General features: G+C 39.2%; 1 protein-coding gene across 3 annotated transcripts in view; it reads right to left on the bottom strand.

Annotated features, from left to right (window-relative positions):
- The window catches only part of NTRK2 (neurotrophic receptor tyrosine kinase 2), a 197,847-nt gene that overhangs the window by 5,853 nt on the left and 169,851 nt on the right, over positions 1 to 22,143 (bottom strand). For all 3 annotated transcript variants that reach the window (XM_059493179.1, XM_059493183.1, XM_059493181.1), the window contains one exon: positions 205 to 363. In XM_059493179.1, coding sequence (XP_059349162.1) covers positions 205 to 363 — 159 coding nt within the window. The remainder of the gene's footprint in view (positions 1 to 204; positions 364 to 22,143) is intronic.

Below are 22,143 nucleotides of genomic sequence, written 5' to 3' on the forward strand. Positions count from 1 at the left end.
GATACATCTGTTCAGGAGATAGCTAAGGTCCTTTTCATTGTTTCATGGTCTACCCAGAGCAGACTTTATGCTATGCAAAGGAAAAAATTAAATTCCAACTGCTCTTTAAGAAATAAATTTGTTGCTGTCTTTTTTCCAGAGAAGCTACACCAATAATTAGCATAACAGCTTTCCCAATTCAATTTGAGAATATAATACACAAACCTCATTGTTTGAGAGCTGATACCATGGCTGTTTGCCATAAGTAAAGATTTCCCATAATACAACTCCCAGGCTCCAGACATCACTTTCTGTGGTGAACTTCCTGTACATTATACTCTCTGGAGGCATCCAACGAATGGGCAGCATGGTGTGACCCCCAACCTGAGGAAAAAAAAAAAAATTAGAAAAATTAGAAATAGTTTCTTCAGACCCTCACAAGACAGTCTGACGACAATAAACATGGAGAATCCGTGGTTTCTTTTTTTTTTCAATGTGGTAATATTCACTTTGAGGACCTTTGAAGAATGGGGATTCATGGTCCCAACTCCTCTCCCTCAGCAACAATCACTACCACACAATATGTTCCTCAACAAAAATCTCAAAAGATGTTGTTTCTGAAGTCTGAACTAATCTTTAATGTTTACTTGGCACACCCTACCTAAGGAACAGGAAAGTCTATATTACACTACCAGCCAACTTTGCATTAGGCCAGTTTCACTCTCTATTTTAACACTCAAGAAACTAAAAAGATTCATTAAATGAAATCTGGAAAGATGATTCTCTTAGAAACTCTGCAACATCAACTGAAATACTTGAAGACAACGTGGTCTGACTGTATGAAATGGTAGGATTGGATCTGTATGGTTGAATATCCTAATTTTGACTGAATTAAAGCTATTTTTTGAATAAATGCTATTTTCTCTTGTTAAGTTCCACAGTTAATATATCAAATTATTATTTTATTCCATGTTAACTACCCTGTCCATTAAAAAAAAACCAACAAAACACACCAGTCCTTTGGATATATTCCCTTGATAATAAACAACTGGTAAGATAACAGGTTCCTACCTCAAATCAACTCCTTTTGAATGGGATCTTCACTGAATTAATGACTTTATGAGAATTTGCAGAACATTTTTAAATTTCACCAGAAAATTAAACTTCCTTAGACTTAGATTTCCTAACCTTAATCTAAATTTTTTGAAGTTTTTGATTTCCAGGTTCTAAACAATTTATTGTTCCTGGCATGTCCTATTCTGGTTGTATTGCATCAATAAAGAAATCTATTTAAGTAATTTTTAAGCAGTGTAACTGCTGAGATACTGTGATACGGATACACAGATATGCTAGTTACTTTTGTACCATGAAAGGTGAGAACATTTCCAAGTAAGATTGAAAAAAAAAAAGAAAGCTTTTTCAAGGACATCTTATTCTTGATTAACTCATTTTCCTTTCTGATATATATGTAGTTATGAAACCACATTTACCCTTTCAAGATTCTGTCAATTCAAAATATAATTTCTCCTTTTCCATGTAACATTTGTTACAAATAATGGTCTTCTTGTTCTCATGTTCAAGCAGCAAATGGAAGAAAAACCCAACAGTCAGGGTTAACATTATCTCTAAATCACACAGGATATCCATTACCAGTTATGGTAATGCTGCAATAACACTGAATTGTCAACAATTCAGTGTTAGTGCAGCATACCAGACACAGCAATGGCTATGAGAGCTCAGTCCTGTGCATCGCTACACGTTCATCAGCAGTGATATCCATGTTCACTACTGATTTCATAGAAACAGAAAGTAATGCTAAAATGTTCATAGACTTAGTTTATTATGAGGCCCTTTTTCTTCTCTCTCCACATGAGATGTTTGTGAGTGATGGAGAAATATTACTTTACAGGTTGTTGAATGACAGGCAGGGCTCCCAGTTTCAGTTCCTGGCTACACTGGATGTGCTTCTGACTCCATGCAGGTCACTATGCACAGGTATCCAAGCCTTTTAAAAAGGGAGCCAGTTCCTGTGCACTGCACTGACAGAGAATGGATACACATTTTTAAGTGCTTTTTCCAATTTGGCCCATTTGTCTCTATGTTAACAGTTTATCTCTCTGTCAGACAGACTGATTGTAAGGCTCTGTGCTTTGGTATTTCTCATCAACTTTGATTGAGAGGCCCTCAATTATGTGGGGAGTTTGAACACACCAATATGCTGAGATGCAACCAAACACTCAGTTTCCCACCTTATCATAACCTAAACTGACATGACAACCAAACACTTCCAAAACACCACCAATTTTAAGCCAGTCTTGAGAGGCATTTTAATTAGAAAGACAAAAACGTTAGTCCTTTAGAAACATGCAGCCCCATACACCCATTCAAAAGGCAAGTGCCATGAAAGATGGTTAGTGATGAGAATGTTTTGGTCTCATTAAATATTAAAATGGCTCTTACATCTGCTCATCATAGAACCTCTGCTACTGGTTTTGTTCAGCAATTTCTTTGACTCATTCCCTTAAAAATTAATGAAAGCCATAGACAATAAAATACGTGACTAACTTTTTTTTTTTTGGTCACATCTTAAATCAAGAGATTTTGAAAAAGCAATTTAAAAAATTCCCAGCCACTCTTCAAATCTTCTTATGTTTTTTCACTACAGATCCAGTCTATTTTTGGTAGGATTCTATGCTGAGTTTTTAATGCCAATCAAGAAAATGTAAGACAATCTCCTCTAGAGTAACATCACTTCTGATCTGTAACATCACACACCTAGCTGTCTCTCTTGGCAGTTGTAGCAAGACTGACTTGTTAGTATTGACAGCAAGAATTCAGTTTACAGGTAAGCACGAGACACAGGGCTCATTGGTGCTCTTCCCAGACCATCTTGCCTGGAGCTGTATCCATTTATGTCCCTGAAGGCACAAGAGATCGCTGGACAGAGGACTTGACCAGTACTGAGAAGTCCTGAGGTCTCTCCATCTCTTATCATTCATGTTACTTCAAACACCTCAACATCTTTATGAAGATAGAATTTATTGCCTTTCAAGGTATCAACAAAAGTATATACAGGGTGGTCTTCTTGGCAGATGGCACTGCAATGAAGACAAGATAACCTTGACAACACTGACCATCTATGGCACACTGTGCATCTACCCATGGTCTTAGAGCACCTGGCACTTTAGTTCAGTTCCACCGAAATCACAAGTACGGGCCAAAGGCATTTCTTCAAAATGCATGTTTCTTTCTCTATTAAAAGTCAGTGGTTACTGAGTCAACACTCACTCAGCTCAGAAAAGCATTAAGGGCTCTGCTAGTTGGATGCCTAAAGTGAAGCACATACTTCAGAGCTTTTTCAACTGAAGCCTAGGACTTGAAACAACTGTTTGCAGGGTGCCTGAAACAAATTGTGTCTGTTGAGAGCTTCTTTTGATTTTTATCTTAAGAATCCAAGTGCCCAAGGGTTGTGCCATAGCAGCAGTGAAGAGACGTGGGGTGCCTTTTTGCTGTTCTTGCCATACTCTCAACAAGGTTAGGAGGTTTTTTCCAAGAGGAACCGGTGAATGAGAACATTACTTCACTGGCCAAAGTTTAAAGGTTCTGAGTGCTTCAAAGAGATGCCTTCAGCATATCCTTTAATAAGAAATGCAGGTTATTACAAAGCTCTCAGGTATCACCAGTATTCTGCAGTGTAAAGTCCCTGCCATGCACACTGTAACTTCAGTGCTGCTTGGTACACATACATTTCAAATGGTTTTGTGCTGTACAGGCTACAGTTATGCCTAAATAAAGCCTTTATGTTCAGTCTAGCTAAAGTTATGACAGGATTAAAAGCATTAGAATTTTAACTTAATATGCTACCACTTTAAAATTCACAATGTAGCTGTATGACCATTTTATGTACACAAATTAGAGTAGGTTTTCTTGATACTTACCTGAAAGCAGCTGCATTATCACCATAATACCATACAACATCACAATTCTGTTTTATTTAGAATTGTACTGCCAGAGAAATACAGACTTAAGAACTTACTTCCAAATGCCAATTTATGAAATTACACCCTTGCCCAGCTACAGCCTTTCACTATATTCTAGCTAGCTTTTACTAGCTGCTTTTACTAGCAATACTGGGCTGGAAAACCTGGTGAATTAGCCTCTGCAAAGTGCAAACAGGGAGGAGACTGCTATGCCCAATCAGTGAGCTCTTGCGTTCTCCAAAGCAGCTCTTCTAAGGAAAAACTACCACAATGTCCCATGTATGAAATGTTGCACTTTCCACTACACAATGTCATTAACACTTCTCACCACTTTAAGCAGCCATCTTTTCAATGAATTTGAAAGGTGCCAGAGAAGCTGGCCTTGAACATTGTTTTAATCTATTTGCAAACATTAATCTTCTAGGCCTTCTATAGAAGGATCATGGCTTAGTCTAATTTTAGAGTTTAGTTCTTCCAATTAAAAATATATCAGTCTATACCCTGAAATGTTCACTATTCCAACCTCATGGCCCAGCTGCCATAGAAATCCAAGACCTTGTGTCTGATGATTGTGAGAAAATGGTTTTCTTACAGAGAAGACAGAATGGTTTTTCTTACAGAGAAAACCAAATGAAGCCTTGTATTCCTGCTGGAAACAGAAGACAGTGGGTGTAGCTGGGGGAAGCCAACCCACAGAGATATGGAAGGCACAAGGGGTATGTGGGGCTGCACAGATAAGACACAAGCCACAGGCCAGGAAAGGCACAAGAAATAATCACAGATTATTCCACAGATGTGGAATCATCACACAGACTTTCCAAGGTTGTCAGAGACCTGAAAGATCGTCTATTTAATAATCTAGTTAATCATCTACTTCTAGATCATCTAGGATCACCATAATCACCCCTAAACCATGTCCCCAAGTGCCACATCCAGATGCCCGTTGAACACTTCCAGAGACTGTGACTCCACCATTTTTCTGGGCAACTTTTTCCAGTGCCGAACCACTCTTTCAGAGAAAAATTATTCTCTAATCTGAACATTCCCTGGTGTAATTTAAGGCCATTTCCTCTCATCCTTTCTCTTGAGACATGGTAGAAAAGAACAACTGTCACTTCAGGCAGTTATAGAGAGCAATAAATTCTCCCTTCAGGTTCTTCCTCTCTAGACAAAAACACCCCAGCTCCTTCAGCTGCTCCTTGTAAGGCCTGTGCTCCAGACCCTTCACCAGCCCTGTTGCCCTGCTCTGGACACTCTTCAGTAGCTCAGAGCAAGGGGCCCAGAGCTGGACACAGGATTTGGGGTGTGGCTTTACCACTGTGGAGTACAGTGGGACAACCACTGTCCTCCTCCTGGTGGACACACTATTTCTGATGCAGGCCTGGATGTCATTGGCCTTCTTGGCTACCTGGGCATGTGCTGGCTCATGTTCAGCTGCTGCTGACCAGTACCCCTAAGTCTTTTTCTACGGAACACCTCTTAAAGCACTCCTCCCCCAGCCTGTGGCACTGCATGGGGTTGTTGTGAACCAAGCACAGAACCCAGCACTTTGCCTTGTTGAACCTCATGCAGCTCAACCTTAAGCCACTCCATCAAGATCTCTCTTGCAGAACCTTCTGACCCTCAGTCAAATCAACCAGTACTGTTGCTAAGATGCCAATTTCATCAATTCACACCAGGTTTATGGCTTATTCATCTGAGTACCATGAGGAGGGATTGGCTTCTCCTTTGCAATGCATGCCTGCTGCAGCCCAGTCTGTGAGTTCACTGGGGGCTGTGGTGCTGGGGGTGATGGATTGCTTTGGGGCTCCACGACCCAGCTGCAAGGTGCTGCAGCAGCTTACAAGGGACAGGACAAGACCAGTCAGAACAGTCTTCCTCCTAAATGCCAGTGACCGTGTTTGGGGAGGCTCCAGCACCCTTGGAGAGGACATCAAATGGAGATCCCAGCATTTGCAGGCATTCTGTTACATAACCCTTTTCTGATTATCTTTTTTCCCCCTAATTTCTGGCTTTAAGTAGTAGATTACTCTGAATTCATGCACTAAAAAGCACAGCAACCAATTGCATAGCCTTGGAAAACAGACTTCCTCATTAACATTTCATGTTCCTATGTTCCCACGATTCCTGCAGAGTGACATTTCAGTAATGTGTCATAGCAGTTTGTATATTCTGTAAAGACTAGTGATGCTTTTTCTGCCAAGAGAATAAAAGTAATCTCTTCACTTTGTTAGCCCAATGAAGCTGAATGACTGTCAGGGGTTCAGCCCTGATCCTGTCCCAATGTCCTGCCTGGCTTGTCTGGTGCATCTTTCCACAGTCCTGCTGTTTTCAGGCCTTTTGAAATTGAGGGTGGTAGACTTGAGTGCAGCAATATAGTTCAGCATATGTCCAAATTAAAAGTCATGTGACAAGTATATATTCAATCTCTTTAACACAACCGCACCTTAGTCTGTCAAACTAGAAAGAAGCTGAATCTTTTGAATCGTTTGTTCACCCTCTCCTAAAAAAAAAAAAAAATCCAGTATACTTGCAAGATAAAAATACCCATTTTTGGGTATTTTTCACTATTTATATTTTGGTCTTCTGACTTGTTTTCCCATTTCAGGATGATATAACTGCAAAGAAATGTTCTTTGCAAAAATTATCATGTCTTATTGCTAAAATTGAAAACCTCTCCTCTCTTGCTGAACATCTGCTCTTTCCCCCTCGTAAAGCTGGTAAATGTTTCTCTTAGCATAGGGAAAAAAATCAATAATTGTTATTTTAATTTCTTTCATGCTCTGGCCTTGCAGATGAAGTCAATGTCTTCTCTTGAAATATCAGTCCTGCATGTCTACTTGCAGAAAAGCAATATATTATTTTCATAGTCATAGTAAGCCATACCACTCCAATACAAGAGGTTACTGATTTATAAAATAAGGTATATTATTAGACAATAGCTAAAAATGTGTCCTTTCATTTTCACTTTTAACCCTTATTTATTAACTCTATCAGTGGTTTTGTCAGAAAAGTGAAACGTAGTCTACAACATTTATTACACTGTAAATTCTCTCTTCAACGGCTCAATATCAGTTCATTATTGTGTGGCAATTTTGTGTCATGGAGACAAAATTCTTCTCATTAGCCTCTATAAAACCACGAGCAGTATGGAGAAGATGAAGAAAGACGACTTACTCTGATATTCACGTAACAAAACAACCAGAAGGTACCAAAAACTGTGTAAATGGCAGGTTCATAATGAACAAAAAGAGGCACCCTGTCACCTAATGTACATTTGCTTGTGGAACTCACTGACGTGGGATACTGCCAATGTGGAAGGTTTATTTGGGATCAAAAAGTGATTAAACAAACAGATGAAGGATAAAATCTGACAAGGGTTATCAAATACGAAGATACTGTCTCTGGCCGAGGGAGCTCTGGAACTGTAGACGCTGGAGGCTGAGAGTACTTGAGGAAAATATTAATATGAGATTAGCATGTTTCTATACTATTCCACAGTTACCAGTTTCTCACAGTGACAGGATCCTGGACTAGAAGGGCTTTTGGAGAAGTTATTCCTATGTTTCTGTATAGATGGGCCACATATTGCAATATACAGTCCTTACTAAACCTCTCAGCAATGCTTATGCAGGGCTAGAAATAATTCTGGCATAAAGATGGAATGACAGGGAGATACCACATGAAATTAAAATAGGTCAATGATCTAGAGCATCTTGCAATTCAGCATCATCCAAATATCTTAAATTGTTAAGTTGAACAGATATAGAAATGGTGCCTATTGTTGTGTTTTACACAACACAATATCAGTTTGGGCCAGACAAATAGGATAATTAATAAACTGTAGTAGTTATTGCACTACAGGCCATTTACACTTCTAAGAAAAGAAGATGAAGTGCACTGGATGTAACATCAGATGAGTGCTGTAAAGAAGGTGATGTGATTCACATCTCTGATTAAAAGAAAAACAGAAGTGAAGTTAACTTGAGTAGAATTCTGCAGCACTTAAAATGAATGGATAACAGCTTTTTGGTTTCACAGATGAAGTGTGTATGAACAAGAAAAAGTCTATTCCTTGAAAATATAATGTCTTTTGATTCAAAAGGATAACGTATTTTAGTATTAAACAGCAAACAAACATCTAAGCTAAGAGAAAGGGAGATAGGCTGTGGAAAATTGGAAGGAATGACACTTAGAACAGTGTATTTCAGTAAACTCCGTATAGATCTAAATTTATTTCTGAAGAGACGAATTCAGGATCTTAGTGAAAAAGCAAGGAGATTGGAAAAGCCAGAGAAGATCTGTTGAATCAGATGACCCCTCCTTACTAAAACACTCTGCATTTTCCTAATTTTCTGTACCAAGTTATGCCACAGAATAGTTACTGTTCACTCCGGTGGCATGACTTTCAGCTCAGAATGTAGAGCTCATGTGAGGTTCTTTGATACTGAAGTCCTTACAAAAACTTGCCACTATATCCCTTACCTTACCACTGTTTCCACATCTGAATGTCTGCTGGTTGTACCAGCAGATGAAGAGAGATATTAAGTACCAGCAGACAAGCAGCTGGAATGACTCATGTTAAAGTCCTCACAGGCTCCAGGATGATCATCTAATCTGTCCAAGTCAACAGCAAAACAATTTTGCAATGCAATATTAATGAATTGCAGCTACTGTCTTTCTGATTTTCAAAGTGATTTATAATATATCAAATTCCACTTTTATATTAATCCTAAGTAGTTTGGGCTACCGGGGCTAAGGACATTTTTAAAATAATCTTTAATATGCACTGGAAAGCTGGCTTCTACAAATCTGTGTCAAATTCCAAACTCTTTTGCTTTTGCAGGTGAGGGTTGGAGGTGTAATGTGCTGAGATGCCAGATGAACAGCACAGTCAATATCAACAAGTTGCAGGAACTTGAGCACAGACTCTGAAAGCCAAATACCACACCACATAAGACAGTCTGTGTTCACTGGGAAATCTCTTACTGCTATTGTCAAGTCTGAAATCTATATCTTAGTTACTAAAGATTGCAACTTTTTCCCATATTTTACTGAAAACCACATTTTTCTTCAAATTTACTGAAAGTTAACATAGCATGTCTGGCTCTCTCGGTCTTGTCAAATTACATCACAGGAGGAAAGGGGAGCAACAGAGCTTGGTTTGTAGCACTACTTCTCCCTTGTGAGTCACAAAAGTATATTTTATAAAGTACACTGCATGGGAGCATCACAATTTCTAGCTGAAATGTCTCAGATGTGCCAGTTCTTTGAATTTTGTAAGACAGCCTCTTCCCCCTTTGCTCAGACGCTAATAAACAAGGCAATGACAAGATCCTTGTACTCATATTCCTGCCCTTCTGCAGTCTTGATGATGTTTTCTGCTTCACACTTTCTCTGGGCCATAATATGTTTACATAAACTGGAAAACACACGATAAAAGTTTCACTGAAGTAGAACAGAAAAAATTCTCTGTTGTTTTCCCTCCATGAATTCTAGTTTTTCTCTCCTTACTTGTGCCACAACATCATTCTGTGATTTGAAACAAGCATTTCCTCTGAAATGAGGCATCCATCAAACAACATGCAACACAATCATTAAAAATACAAGTAACTGCTATTACTGGAGGAAAAAAAACACCCTCATTCCGATGGAGCTTGCAAAATCCTGAATTGTTCTCATCAAATTCATATGTTGAATTGTTCCTCAAGCCATGCTTAAAATATTGTTCTTGGATACAAGAGCCAAAGTGTAGCCCAAGGAGTGATGAACTCATTTTATAGCTCTTGGACAAATTCCTATACTGGTGTAAAGGGAAAATTTGCACAAGCAGAGGGCTTGGAACCATAAATTTGGGGTTTGGTTTCATATTAATTTGGGTTTTGTTTTGTTTTGTTTTTTTTCATTTTTCTTGTCAGTGTTCATCTCTACCGTCTACTGTAATTTTCCATTTGGGAAACAATATCCTGCATTGTGTATACAATAGTTCTTGGAATTCACATGGCTGGATTTGTTTAACACCAACACTGAGATTTAAATTCTGCCTGTGAGGCTGAAGCATCTTAACTTCTGCCTGTAAAACAAAGCTGGAGAACCTCCCGAGAAGCCAGAATTGGCAGAGGGTGTAATCTAGTAAGAAATTCCCCCTGAAACTTCCCTGGGTGTATCCATTCACCAATGGTGTGCCATCAGGGCAGAGGTTTGGCTTTCTGATATAAAACCTCCTTAACTTGCTTATTACCAGGTGATCCTGGGGAACTAAGGAAGATCAGAGTAAACTTTGAAAGAATTTAGGATTCTGCACCAGCACTGCTGCATTTTGGGACTCTCTGAAGATCTGACATATAGATCTCCACGCTACAGATTGTGCAACGTACTCTGTACTCCTCACATCCTTCACCAAATGTCAGTAGTGTGTGACCAAAGAAGAGATGGGTGGAAAAGAAGCACACAACTACACTTATTTTCCTTGCTTTTCCCTCATATTTTGTGGTGCCCCAAGGGAGCACTCCTTCCACCTTTTCCTCTGATTGATGCTACTCCTTACTGTAACCATGCAGCTCTGAGGCGTTTCCATCCTCATATATGCTTATCTTCCTCTCCAGGTAAATAAGAATCCTATTACACACGGAATCCTCTATTTGCTGCACTTCAATAATTACTTCAAAATAAATATAGAAACATAATTTTAGTTCACCTGCTCCAATACAAGTAGGATCTGCAGTAAAATGGAGAGCTCAAAGCTGAGATCTGATTTTTTTTAAAAAAAAAGGCTGCAACTTTACACCAAAGTAGTTAGGAGAAGTAATGAAATTTTTTAGATCTCTACTATTAGAACTGAAGGTCAACTTTATAATATTCAATATAAATTTTACGTACAGATTTTCCAGACTCCGGAGTTGCCAAGATTAATGAAGTCCTGGAGACATTCAAAATAACCCAAGTGGGAAATGACAGTTGTCAGGACAACATATTTCAATTTTTGAGGTGTTTTCTGAGATTGTCTACATACCCAGTTTTTTAGACAGTCAGGAATATTTCAGGCTAGGACTTCCAAATCAAACTCTGTGAAAATCTATTACTATACCATGTAATATTGCCATTAGGCTGGAACTAGTATTTGGACCTCTGCTCGTAAAATACTGGATCAATGGCATCCTGATCTACATGAGGCTCCTACACAGGCTTGCAGTGTTATAATAATAATAGCAACAACAACAACAACAACAACAACACTTTTTCTAGTCACTTGTAAAAAATTACAAATGGGTTTGCCATAGCACCTGCAGTGTTACTTTGTCATATCACAGTGGGTTAATACAGCTCTAATCCTGTTTGTGAGTCTTTGTACTTCAGAATATTTTTTATCTGTTTTGGATCAAAACTTCTGAAATATTGTTCCATAAAGCCTGCATTTCCTTTTAAAGTCATGCTACTTTATTACTCCTTGGACATGTTTAGGACGATCCCCACAGAATATTATTCCATGCACTCAATGATGTTCTTATTAAAATGTTATGTGTTTCAGCCCTTAATATATAATTTTCTTTGCTTTCTTGCCAGACAAATCTATTTATTCTTTCTGTGTATTAAGCCATCACATTCACTAAATAACCTCTGTGGTTATTTCCATCAAAAATGTCCCTGGATCTTGTATCCATCAGGGGTGGTTCTGGTGTTCCCATTAGCCTTGACCCCACATTTAGGCTGCAGCCCCATTTTATTTTCCTTTCCCCTCTGCCAGATAGCAGTTCTCTTTCAAGACTCTTCAGTCACTGAGCTAAGAGATTTTTGTTAATGAAAAGCAGATGCAACATTTAAGTTCTAATTGAATCTTCTTCTAAAAGAATATTCTTCCTACCATGATAATTTTTAGTTTGAAAACCCACTGTATTGTGAAAACCCATTCTGTATGATTACTCCAGCCCTCCAGAAGAGAGTGTTAATTTTAAGACTTGTTAATTTTATCAGTGAGCTTTTGCTGACTAGTTAATACTGACAAAGCAGACTGCCTTGCTAGTATGGCAAATAGGTGTGAGCACTGACATTTTAAAATAATGTCCTCCAAGTTGCTGAAATGTGCATTTATCTGTTTTAAGTTGCTTTTCAATTCTTTTGAACACTTTGCATGCTCATTATATTTATATATTATATTTACATACTCATTGCTGTATGAGTGGCTGGGTGCTCTGATGCTGAGAACCTTGCACTAGGTAGTCAAAGAACTGGATTAATGCAAGATCATGGAGACTCAATCCCAAAATGTATAATGTATGCCACTTAATTTTGATATATGACTGTATATATATATATATATATATATATATATATATATATATATATATGTATGTATATGTATACATGATATTATAGGGCACTGGTATTTGGTAAAGCACCTCACTGTTATGGTCAGTAAGTCACTGGTGGAAAGCAAGAGATGCTTCCAATTTTCTGTGAGAATTCTTGAGCTGTGTAAATAGTCAGGTGGAAGTTAGACATTTGAAAGGCAGAAATAAGGTTATATGTACTTTCCTTGCCTATTTTGAAGAGATAGCAATGAATATCATATTTGAGCCTACTCAAATCAGACAGGAATTAAGCATTACAATTCCTGGACAAAATACAATTCCACTTCTTGCTCTTTAAGGTCAGACAACTTCCCAGATTCCATGTCCTCCTGTGACAGGAGAACACAATAATGGCAAAAGGAAATCATTGCCTCCACGACTGTCTTAACTATAGCAAAAGTAGGAGAGAATGTTCCCTGTTAAATGAACCTGATACAAGTTACTCCCCTTGATGTACCTGCTCAAATAAGGGCCTCTTTATGCTCAGCAGGAGCACTTTAATGAAGAAGCAGCTACAAAATGAAGCAACAACGTGGCACCCTAGCTCTGGGGAATAGGGAAAGGAGTCAAGAGGAGTATCAGTAGAACAGAAAAGAGGATGTGGGAATGGGAAGAGCACAGAGGGTGAGCAGAGACAAGGCAATTTCCACTGGCTCCTGATGGATTTCATGGGTTGTGGAGCAGTCATGCAAAAAGCTTTTCAGCTGTCACCAAGAGCCAGGTGGGCTCTCTAGGTGAAACTCAGGCAGAGGTTTGGGGAAAGAATCACAGTGTGAAGACTAGCCACAAATTTCTACAGCTTCTGAGGTTATGTCTGCCATCATAGGAACAGACGTAATTGTTTTCTCCAAAACTGTAAGTACATTTGCATTTTGTCTTGCAGGAGAAGTATAAACTTCAGTTATTTTGCATTTGAACCAGGAATTTCTTCTGCAATGCCCAACACTGGGCCAAAAAGCCTTTTCCATTACTGTCTATGTCCTAGTTCCTTTAGGAGCCTGAGTTGAAATACAGAACCAGCACGTTAGGCACCTGTAAATATCTTTATTATTTGTGTCAAAGGCTTGCATTCTATTAGCATGCCTTAGCACCATGGGTGAAATGATATCTCTGTGGGATAGCAGCTTAGGGCTATGCCATGCAATTTGCTCATGATGCTCTTAGACGGAGAGCAAGGGATGAAATACTATTCATCTTCTGCTGACTTTTAACACTGAGATACGTACCAATCATTACAGAGTATTTGCCAAAAGGTCATCTGCAGAATAATTATCTGTAATACTATATAGTAATAAAAAAATGTTATCATTATGATTTGGAAGATTCAAATGTATTTAAAAAATAATATTTTATGTTAACACAATATTATCTTTGTTAATATTAATTATTATAGTTTTAGGCACTGTTCATGCAGAGGAAGAGAAAGATACCGTAACTTAAATGAAAGCTAAAACTGCATCTATGAGCATGAGTTAGGATGCTAGTTCTAGAATTCAATAATCTTTTACTATTCTGAAAAAATGAAAAATCTTTTTCTATTGTGCAATGATATCCAGAAACAGCCTATGTGCAACCAAGCCCTAGATCTTTTTGTTTTCTTTTGCTGATACAAAGAAGAAGAGAGTGGAATTAAGCTCTGTAAAGGAAGAGATTATTGTATTTAGTCTAAGGACTAACTGGCAGAAGAATCACCATAAGTTTTGACTATTATGTTAATACCTTATGGTTCAGAAGAATCATAAGCAGCAGAGGATAGGGGATAAGCAGAATAAGAAGTCAACAAGGCAACAGAAAAGTTCCCCCTGTACTTTTGATTTGAGAAAGTCTCCCCTTAAAAATCTCTTTCACAACACATTCAAACTGATTGATTAAATGAACTTTTACCTAGCTACTTATGGTACTCTTACTATTCTACTGAACAAAACTATGGTGGTCATAAAAATATGTTCTTGTCTCTGTGAGAATTACTGATGTTTGAAATACTGACATTTGATTCTGTATCAGGCAAAAGTACTGAATATTTTCTCCAAATTTTGAGTACAACAAAAAATTTTTAAACTAAAAATGCTGGTGTTTCTCAGCAAAACACAGCAGCCAGAGGCTCCCAAAAGATTTGAATGAAAATGTAAACCAAAAATTACTCAGATAATTTAAAATAAAATGTGACTGATGCTCAGTTTATGTCACACACTCTGCAGCATACTTTTTGATACTGTGCATCTTCTAAATGGGTGCAGAAATGAAGCAAAGATTTACATATGTCTGCTAAGAAGAATCTCAGCAGAGGTTGCTGCTGGAGGGCTGGGAGGTGGAAGGGACCATTATGCTTTTGGGCAGCTTCCTGCACACAATGCCACTTCTTTGAATATGTGGGTGTGCAACATTCAGGGGATTCCCAGTGTGTTTCAAGCCCTGAGTAGCTTGGCACAGTGAAAGGCTGACAGAGACATGATTAGTGGCTTCATGCAATATCACTAGTCTCTAAATTATTTTCATTATCACTTCCAGCAAGAATTCTTCCCCCACTTGAAACTGCTCCATGTACAACTCAGATACTCAAGATTTACACTGAGAGAAGGTACATTTTACAGATATTCACAGGAAAAAAAAAATTAACAAAAATTCACATGAGATCAATAAAACATGTCTTAAAACAAGTGGATCCCAGATAAAGCACTAAAACATTCTACAGGGAACAAAACTACATTGAGAAGAGAATGGATTATCTTACAGCCTAAACAAAAACAAGCAACAACAAAATAATTAATTAATAAGCAAACCCTTCTAATGTTTCTCTAGGCAGACTCTTTCCATGGAAAGTGAAATGATGGTAGAAAGTGATCATGAGCTGTTAAAAAAATAAAAATCTGAAATACTACCAATCTATGTCCCATTAAGATAGTTAGAATGCTCTCCCTTCAGATATAAAATATTGTAACACAACAAAATAAAACCATCTAATAATCTCTCCCTGTGTCTTGGTTTCACATGTGATAGAGTTAATTTTCTTCTTAATAGCTGGTGCGGTGTTTAGGACTTTTTAAGAGAATAATGTTGATAAAATACTGAGGTTTCAATTGCTGCTGAATAGTGCTCACACTAAGTCATGGACTTTCCTGTTTCCCACGCTCTGCCAGCCAGCAGGAGCACAAGAGGCCAGGAGGGAGCACCACCAGGGCAGCTGACCCAGAGCGGCCAAAGGGATGTTCCATGCCACAGAACATCATGCCCACCGTAGAAACCAGGGGGAGCTGATTGGGAGCCACCAATCACTGCTGAGGGTGGAGGGGCTGGGCACTGTTTGGCAGGTGCTGAGCAGCTGTATCGTGTGTCACTCTTTTCTTGGGTTTTATTCCTTTGCCCCTCCCCTTTCCATTAATAATACTATTATTAAAATATAAAAGTTTAAATAATAATTATTATAATATTTTAATTTTTGTCAATTTTTAAGCTGTTCCTATCTCAACCCACAAGTCATACTTTTTCTGATTCTCCCTTCCATTCCAGCAGAGGTGGGGAGTCAGCAAGGGGCTGTGCAGTAATTAGTTCTCTCTGGGATTAAACCATGACAGACTGTTACATTGCCCTGTTTATTCAGAAACACCACAGAACATTTACAGATCCTGCGCAGCTGCATAAAATTTCAGTAAGAGGCAGCTTTACTGAAGTATTGTCAACCCAGTACAAAATGTTGCAACCATTTAACAGAACTGAGAATTTTTTTAAAAAACCCACTGGACTAGGCCAAGAAATGAATAAAAAGACTAATGTAAAGAGAAAGTAGCTGCTCTACAGGAGGGGGCAGCATATTGCTTGGCATGATAAGTGCAGTCTAGCAGATCCCTGTCCTCTGCTCCTATAAAAATACACCCTGGTCTTCAAGCTGCATCTTTTCTGTAATCCCATTCTGCCATGGGCTACAAGCTAAGAGGCAGCAGAGAAAATATCAAGTCTTAAAGTTAAGTTCCCCTACTCCTTCCCCTCTCTGCAGTTCTCCAGCTGGACATTTCAGAATGTATAATTTTTGTCCCTATTAGGGGCTTTCTCTATTTTCACATCCCATTTTTCCCGTGGGGTGGGAATGATGCTGGAGAGCTCATATGTAAGAGAGAGGATGTGTGTCCTGTGTAGGACCCTGTGTGCTGCCCGGCCAGGGCCCTTCAGCTCTTGCCTGCTGCAGCCCTCTTCTGCTGGTCCACAGCCCAGGAACCCCTACTGCTGCCTCCACTGCCTGGCCCTGCATACTAATTGGCACATTTAATGACTTTCCCTTGCTGTCCTTCCCTTCTCCTCCTAAGCTGCTGTCTGGGAGCTGGGGAGCCTGGCTGCCATGGAAACTGAGCCGTCAAACACCCTGAACCTGCCCCATCAGCCTTGGGAGAGGATTCCAGTGGTGAAGCTCAAAGAAGGAAATGCTGGAGCGGGAATAGAAGTGGAGGAGTGGGAAGGTGCAAGGCTGGCCGTGTCAGGAATGGGTCTGGGCTGTTCTGCAAAAGGATTGCCCAAGAGGAGTATATACACAGCATAAGGAATCAGACATTTAGGAGAAAAACAAAATTACCGGCTTTTTTCCTCACAATGATTCAAATTTCTTTCTGCCCCCTTTGTCCTATCCATTTACTGTCTGGATGAAACACCCCTAGTGTCTGCACATGCCATATTGTGAAAGGGGTTATGACAATCCCAAATCTGGATCTTAAGGACCGTTTTTAGCCAGAAAAACGGCTGATTACAGCAAGCAAATGTTTTGAGGGGGCCTCAGGCACAAGCTGGCAGAGGACAAACCCCTGCCTAGGCAATAAGGCTGTGATCCTTTGCCCAGCTTTTCAGTCCTGCCTCCCTTTCCCAGGCTAACTGCTGGACTGGAGTCGCATGAAAATGCAGCATTTGTGGCACAGTCTGTATGCGCTGATGCCTTTTCTGGGCAGGCACCTAGTTCAACACCAGCTCTCTGTCCAAAAGAATTCTGGTCTCTGCTTCAGGCTGTGTGGCTGTGGGAATTGCACTTTTGTCCTCAGTTCTGTCTCCTGAGGATTTATGGGCATATATAATAAAGGTAAAATGAATGTTTTCTTCAACATTAGCACTCAAATTTCAACCTACAAGGGACGCTGTCTCTCTACCCAGTCTCCTTGTAAGCTTTCAGGCCAGCAGTAGTGAATCTCCTTGTGTGTCTTTTTTCTAAGCACAGCTCCCTATGATATGATTTATTCATGAAGGGAGCCCTCAGAAGGTCAATAAAACTGGCGTGCTCCCCAAAATACACAAACAAAACAAAGAGAAGAAGAAAACCCCACTGGGTCAGCACTTTTCTGAAGACAAGATGAAGCTGTTTATGTCCCAGGCAGACTCACTTATGCAAGGGACATAACAAATGTTTCAAGTCTCTTTCTCTGTTCCAAACTCTTGAGCAACCAGCTTAGTAGTGAAAATTTACTTCAGATACAAGTGAGAACTTGCTGTGCCATAAAGTGTCACAGGGTTTTGGAGCTGAAGTACCCAACACACGCAACAAAAGCGCCGCTTGGTATTCCTGTGAAACAGGGGCACCTACTGCAGCGCCGGCTGGGGAGCAGCTCTCAGGCGTGACAACAAAGGACACGCAGCCCATCTAGCTTCCCAAAGGGACACTTCCTCCTCAGCTGAGACCACCAAAGGAGACTTCTGCTTGGATTGTTTCTTTCAGGGACATCCATATTGCCCTGCACCTGATCTTGCCATTGATTTCAAAAGGGAAAAGGACTGATCATTATAAATTTCAGTACCCTAGCTCTGTTACATGTGAACTGCTGCTACACAAATTGGTACATAAAAGATGAATAAGTGCAGAAGAACTGTTTGCAAGATATAAGAATGCCTAAACTGAGAATGAAAACTGTTTTACACGGTTTTCAGCATTTGTGTAAGGCCCTAGTTTCATGCAATTGGGAGTCATTTTATTGAATAGGAAATAATGTTTGAAACAAAAAATGTTAAAGGATTTACAGGAAGAAAAAAAAAGATAAAGATTTTTCTTCCCCAAGCAAATAGAGAAACTGCTTAACATTATCAGGGATTCACCTGAGTCAGAAGGCATGCAGGTAGGAAACTTCAGGTTTCTCATTAAAAGAAATAGGGAGCTGATGCGTGGAAAAAACCAACTCTCTGTATCTTTCTGAACAGAGTGGGAAAAAAAATTCTGCTGGAAGAGATCTCACTCTATCAGCCCAAAGGTGATCCACAGGATGAGTGTGAACAAAGATGATACAACAGACAAAGCATATGTGGATTTTCAAAACAAACACCTTTGATAAGGCTCTACATCAGAGGCTATTAAAAGAAAAAGAAAAAAAAGGCAGCTAGAAGGTTTACAAAAGGCCTTTTTAGGGAATGAAAACTGGTTAAAGTACAAGAAGCAGTAAGTAGGACTTCAAGGTCACCTCTCAGTCAGAGAGGATGCAGTATTGAAGTCCTCAGAGGCCAACCAGCTACATTCAACATCTTCAATAGCCTAGAGACAGAAGGACATTGCCATAGTGAACCCGGAGGGCTGACTAGTTAATGCAGTTAACTAAAGGCACAATAAACAGCTCAATAAGCACCCGCTGCCACAAAAACTAAAGACAGTGAGCATCACCAACATAGGTACCAACAACATGGCACAGGGTATAATTCTGCCACTTTACAAAGGCACGACCCCCTCACATGTCAGTGTGCAGTTGCTTATAAATTCACTAAAATGATGAGTAAAGTGAGGTCAGCCAGCAACTACTGCAGAATAGTCATTGACAAAGTCTGATGAACTGTAACAAGAGAATACTCAATAAAATTACCAGGAGACAAATTAAGAACAGATTAAAGTATTTTTATACAAAATGGGTACTAAAATTCTGGAGCTGTGTCCACAGAAATGGACAGTACCGGTAGGTGCAAGCAAGGATAAGAATAAATCTATGGACTGGTTCACACACAAGAAATAATGGGAACTGTCAGAAGTGACCTCTAACATCCCACATCCTAATCTTATAGTCTCTGGCACAGTATAAGAAAATGCCCACAAAAACTGACAAGAGATAGGGCAGGTAACTTATAAGGAAATGTGATTCATATCTAAGAACAGGCTCAGTCATTTTTTGGAAAGGGGAGAGAGTCTCCATATTGAACTTGCTTGGGCAGGGTAGGAAGGTCAGGAGACTATCCGTCTAGTCAGAGAAGATTAGGCCAGAATCAAGAGCCCCATGTATCTGTGAGATGTCTGATTTTGAAGATGGGCTGAGTTTCCACCACACTTTGTTTCTTTTTTTTATGTACCAGGTGCATTTCACATCAGCAGGAATGGATTAAACCTTTCATTTGGTAGGAAAATGAAAAATCACCTTTGCGTATTGAATTAAAACATAATGAAATGTCTGAAGAGCTTTGGCATTTACAACAAGTCCTTGGGTAACCATGTTTATGTGTAGCGGATGAAGGCAGAAACATTTGTGAATGTACTTCATCAGGGCAACTGCTCACATGTTTACAACTGTATAATTTCTATATAAATATTTTTGTATCACATGTATGATACATATGGTTTTTTTCCCTCTGGAGCAAAAGATTCCAGTGCCATTAGCAATGTAAATATGCATTATGGAAAACATTTTGAATTACAGGATCTTATAATGTTTTTCTATACAACCTCTTTTGAATACTGCACATTTGCTAGACTGTGCTCAGAAAAGAGGGAGCTGTTAAATATTTCTTCTTAAACACAAGGCTGAAGAACTCCTGCTCTTTCAGCTTCTTAGTGGCCCTCCTCTGAACTCCCTCCAAGGTCCACCTCCTTCTTATTTTGGGGGCCCCAGAGCTGGATGCAGCACTCTAGATGGGGTCTCACAGAAGTGGAAAACGACAACAACAACAATACAGATTTGGGTATGTCCTTCCCCCTGCTCTTTCATGCACATGAGACAACCAGTTTTAGCATTTACACATCAAAAACTATCGAAATCAAATGAGTATCTAAGTCTTTTCATTTCATTACTTTAGTCTGATACACTAGAAACTTTAATGGTCAGTGTTTTTTTCTTTAAAGCAAGAAGAAAGCTTTCTATAAAGAACCTTGTTGAGGTGAAGGACAGGAAATTTCACATTATGTGTTGAGTGCCAGAAGAATCATGGAAGGACAAATAAATGCTACATTTTGATGGTGTTTCATGGAGATGGTGGATTTGTTATTCAAAGGATAGTAATCTTGAAATAGCTGTCTGGTAATAACTGTAATTCAACTCACCTGTCCTCAGAAGTCTCCAGGCACCCTTTAAATTCTGAATAGTTGCACTTTAAAAGGCACAGAATCATCCTATATAATTGAAATTACAGTTGCAGAGTTTTAGTCTCTGCAATTTCAGTGTGAAGAAAAACTTCCATAGCCACCCTGGGGCTCATGTTTCCTTCAATTCGAGGCTTCCAATGCTTGCAGTGACGACCAAGATCAGAAAAATGCACCCAGACACCCGTTAGAAATCAAACAGCTCATCTTGATGTTATTCAACAGGGTCCCAAACTCAGCAATAGAAGAAAGGATTAACCATTCAATTAACTTCCAGGCAACTTCCACTGGTCCCCTTCTAACAGAATATTATGCTTTTTCTAGAACTTGTGGAGGCTGTTAGAAAGGTTGATTGAGAGAAAAATACCATTCACCTTTGAGAATAACAGGTATTGGTTTGCTTTATTACATCTTCTTCTGTTACATCCAAGAGAAAAATGAGTCTGTCCATTTCCCTATCCCCACTATGCAAGATTCAGGAAGACTGACAGAGCGTCCTGGTTCTCACATCAGTGTTGGACTGCTGCTGTTGGACTTTCTGATCATATTTGGAATCTCCAGAACATGAACAGACTTTCAAAACTTGAATGCTTTAGAGTGACTGAGGCTGTGATGGCTTTGTACTTTCTGTGAAAGAAGCTTGGAATATTGCATATAATATGCAATAATGAATGTGATGAATTTGCTATACATTGAAACGACAGAGAAAACCCAGCACAGTCCAGTGGAAGCTTCACTTTGCAACAAAGCTGCAATGTTTTGACCTAAAATGAGCTTCTACCTCGCTGAACCAGAAAGGGTTGTAATAACCTTGATACAAATAGAAGCCACTCATGTTCTGAAATGGTCATGAGCTGAAAAGGTAAGTTCAAATTGTCACACTTCTTTAAAAAAAAAGTGTGAAGAAAACAGAAAGGAGATACAGCTGAAGCAGAAGCAGAACCATTACATGTTTTCATCCTCTAAAATCTTGACTTTCACTAATAGTTAATGCAGGACATGGGAAACAAAGTAAAGCAGTATTTTCTCCTGCTGTAGTAAAACAGAAGCATCTGTAAAACTAGAACTCAACCTTCCTAGAATGCTGAAGGTTAAAGTTTAATTGTATCTTATCAAAGTCAAGAGCAAAGAGACTGTATGCCGAACTAAAAGATGGGCTTTTCCTGTCACAGTCATGGAGAAGACATAGTCAAACCTGATTTTCTGCAGTGTTTCATACACAGCAACAGAAGAAGTTCCAAATAAGAGTTGCAGAATTAGTGACAAGTATTTTCATAACTAATAAATATTTTAAAAACATTTTCCTTGCCCTGAAAATCCAGCCACTTGGAAATGTCTTTCATAAATACTAACATCTTTACTTTGTATATTCTGTGCAAACTAAAGATGGGGTAAACTGATCAAGACAAAAGTATTTGTCCTTCAGATTGCTACTCATGCTGGCACTCTGCTTAACCAAGTACTTCTGACACAAGCAGGAGTTTGGGTTCTTTATATGCTTCAAGGTACCTAAGCGAAGAATTATGCGGAGCACACCAAGTCT

Source organism: Ammospiza nelsoni, chromosome Z (genome assembly GCF_027579445.1).
Source record: "Ammospiza nelsoni isolate bAmmNel1 chromosome Z, bAmmNel1.pri, whole genome shotgun sequence".
Lineage (NCBI taxonomy): Eukaryota > Metazoa > Chordata > Aves > Passeriformes > Passerellidae > Ammospiza > Ammospiza nelsoni.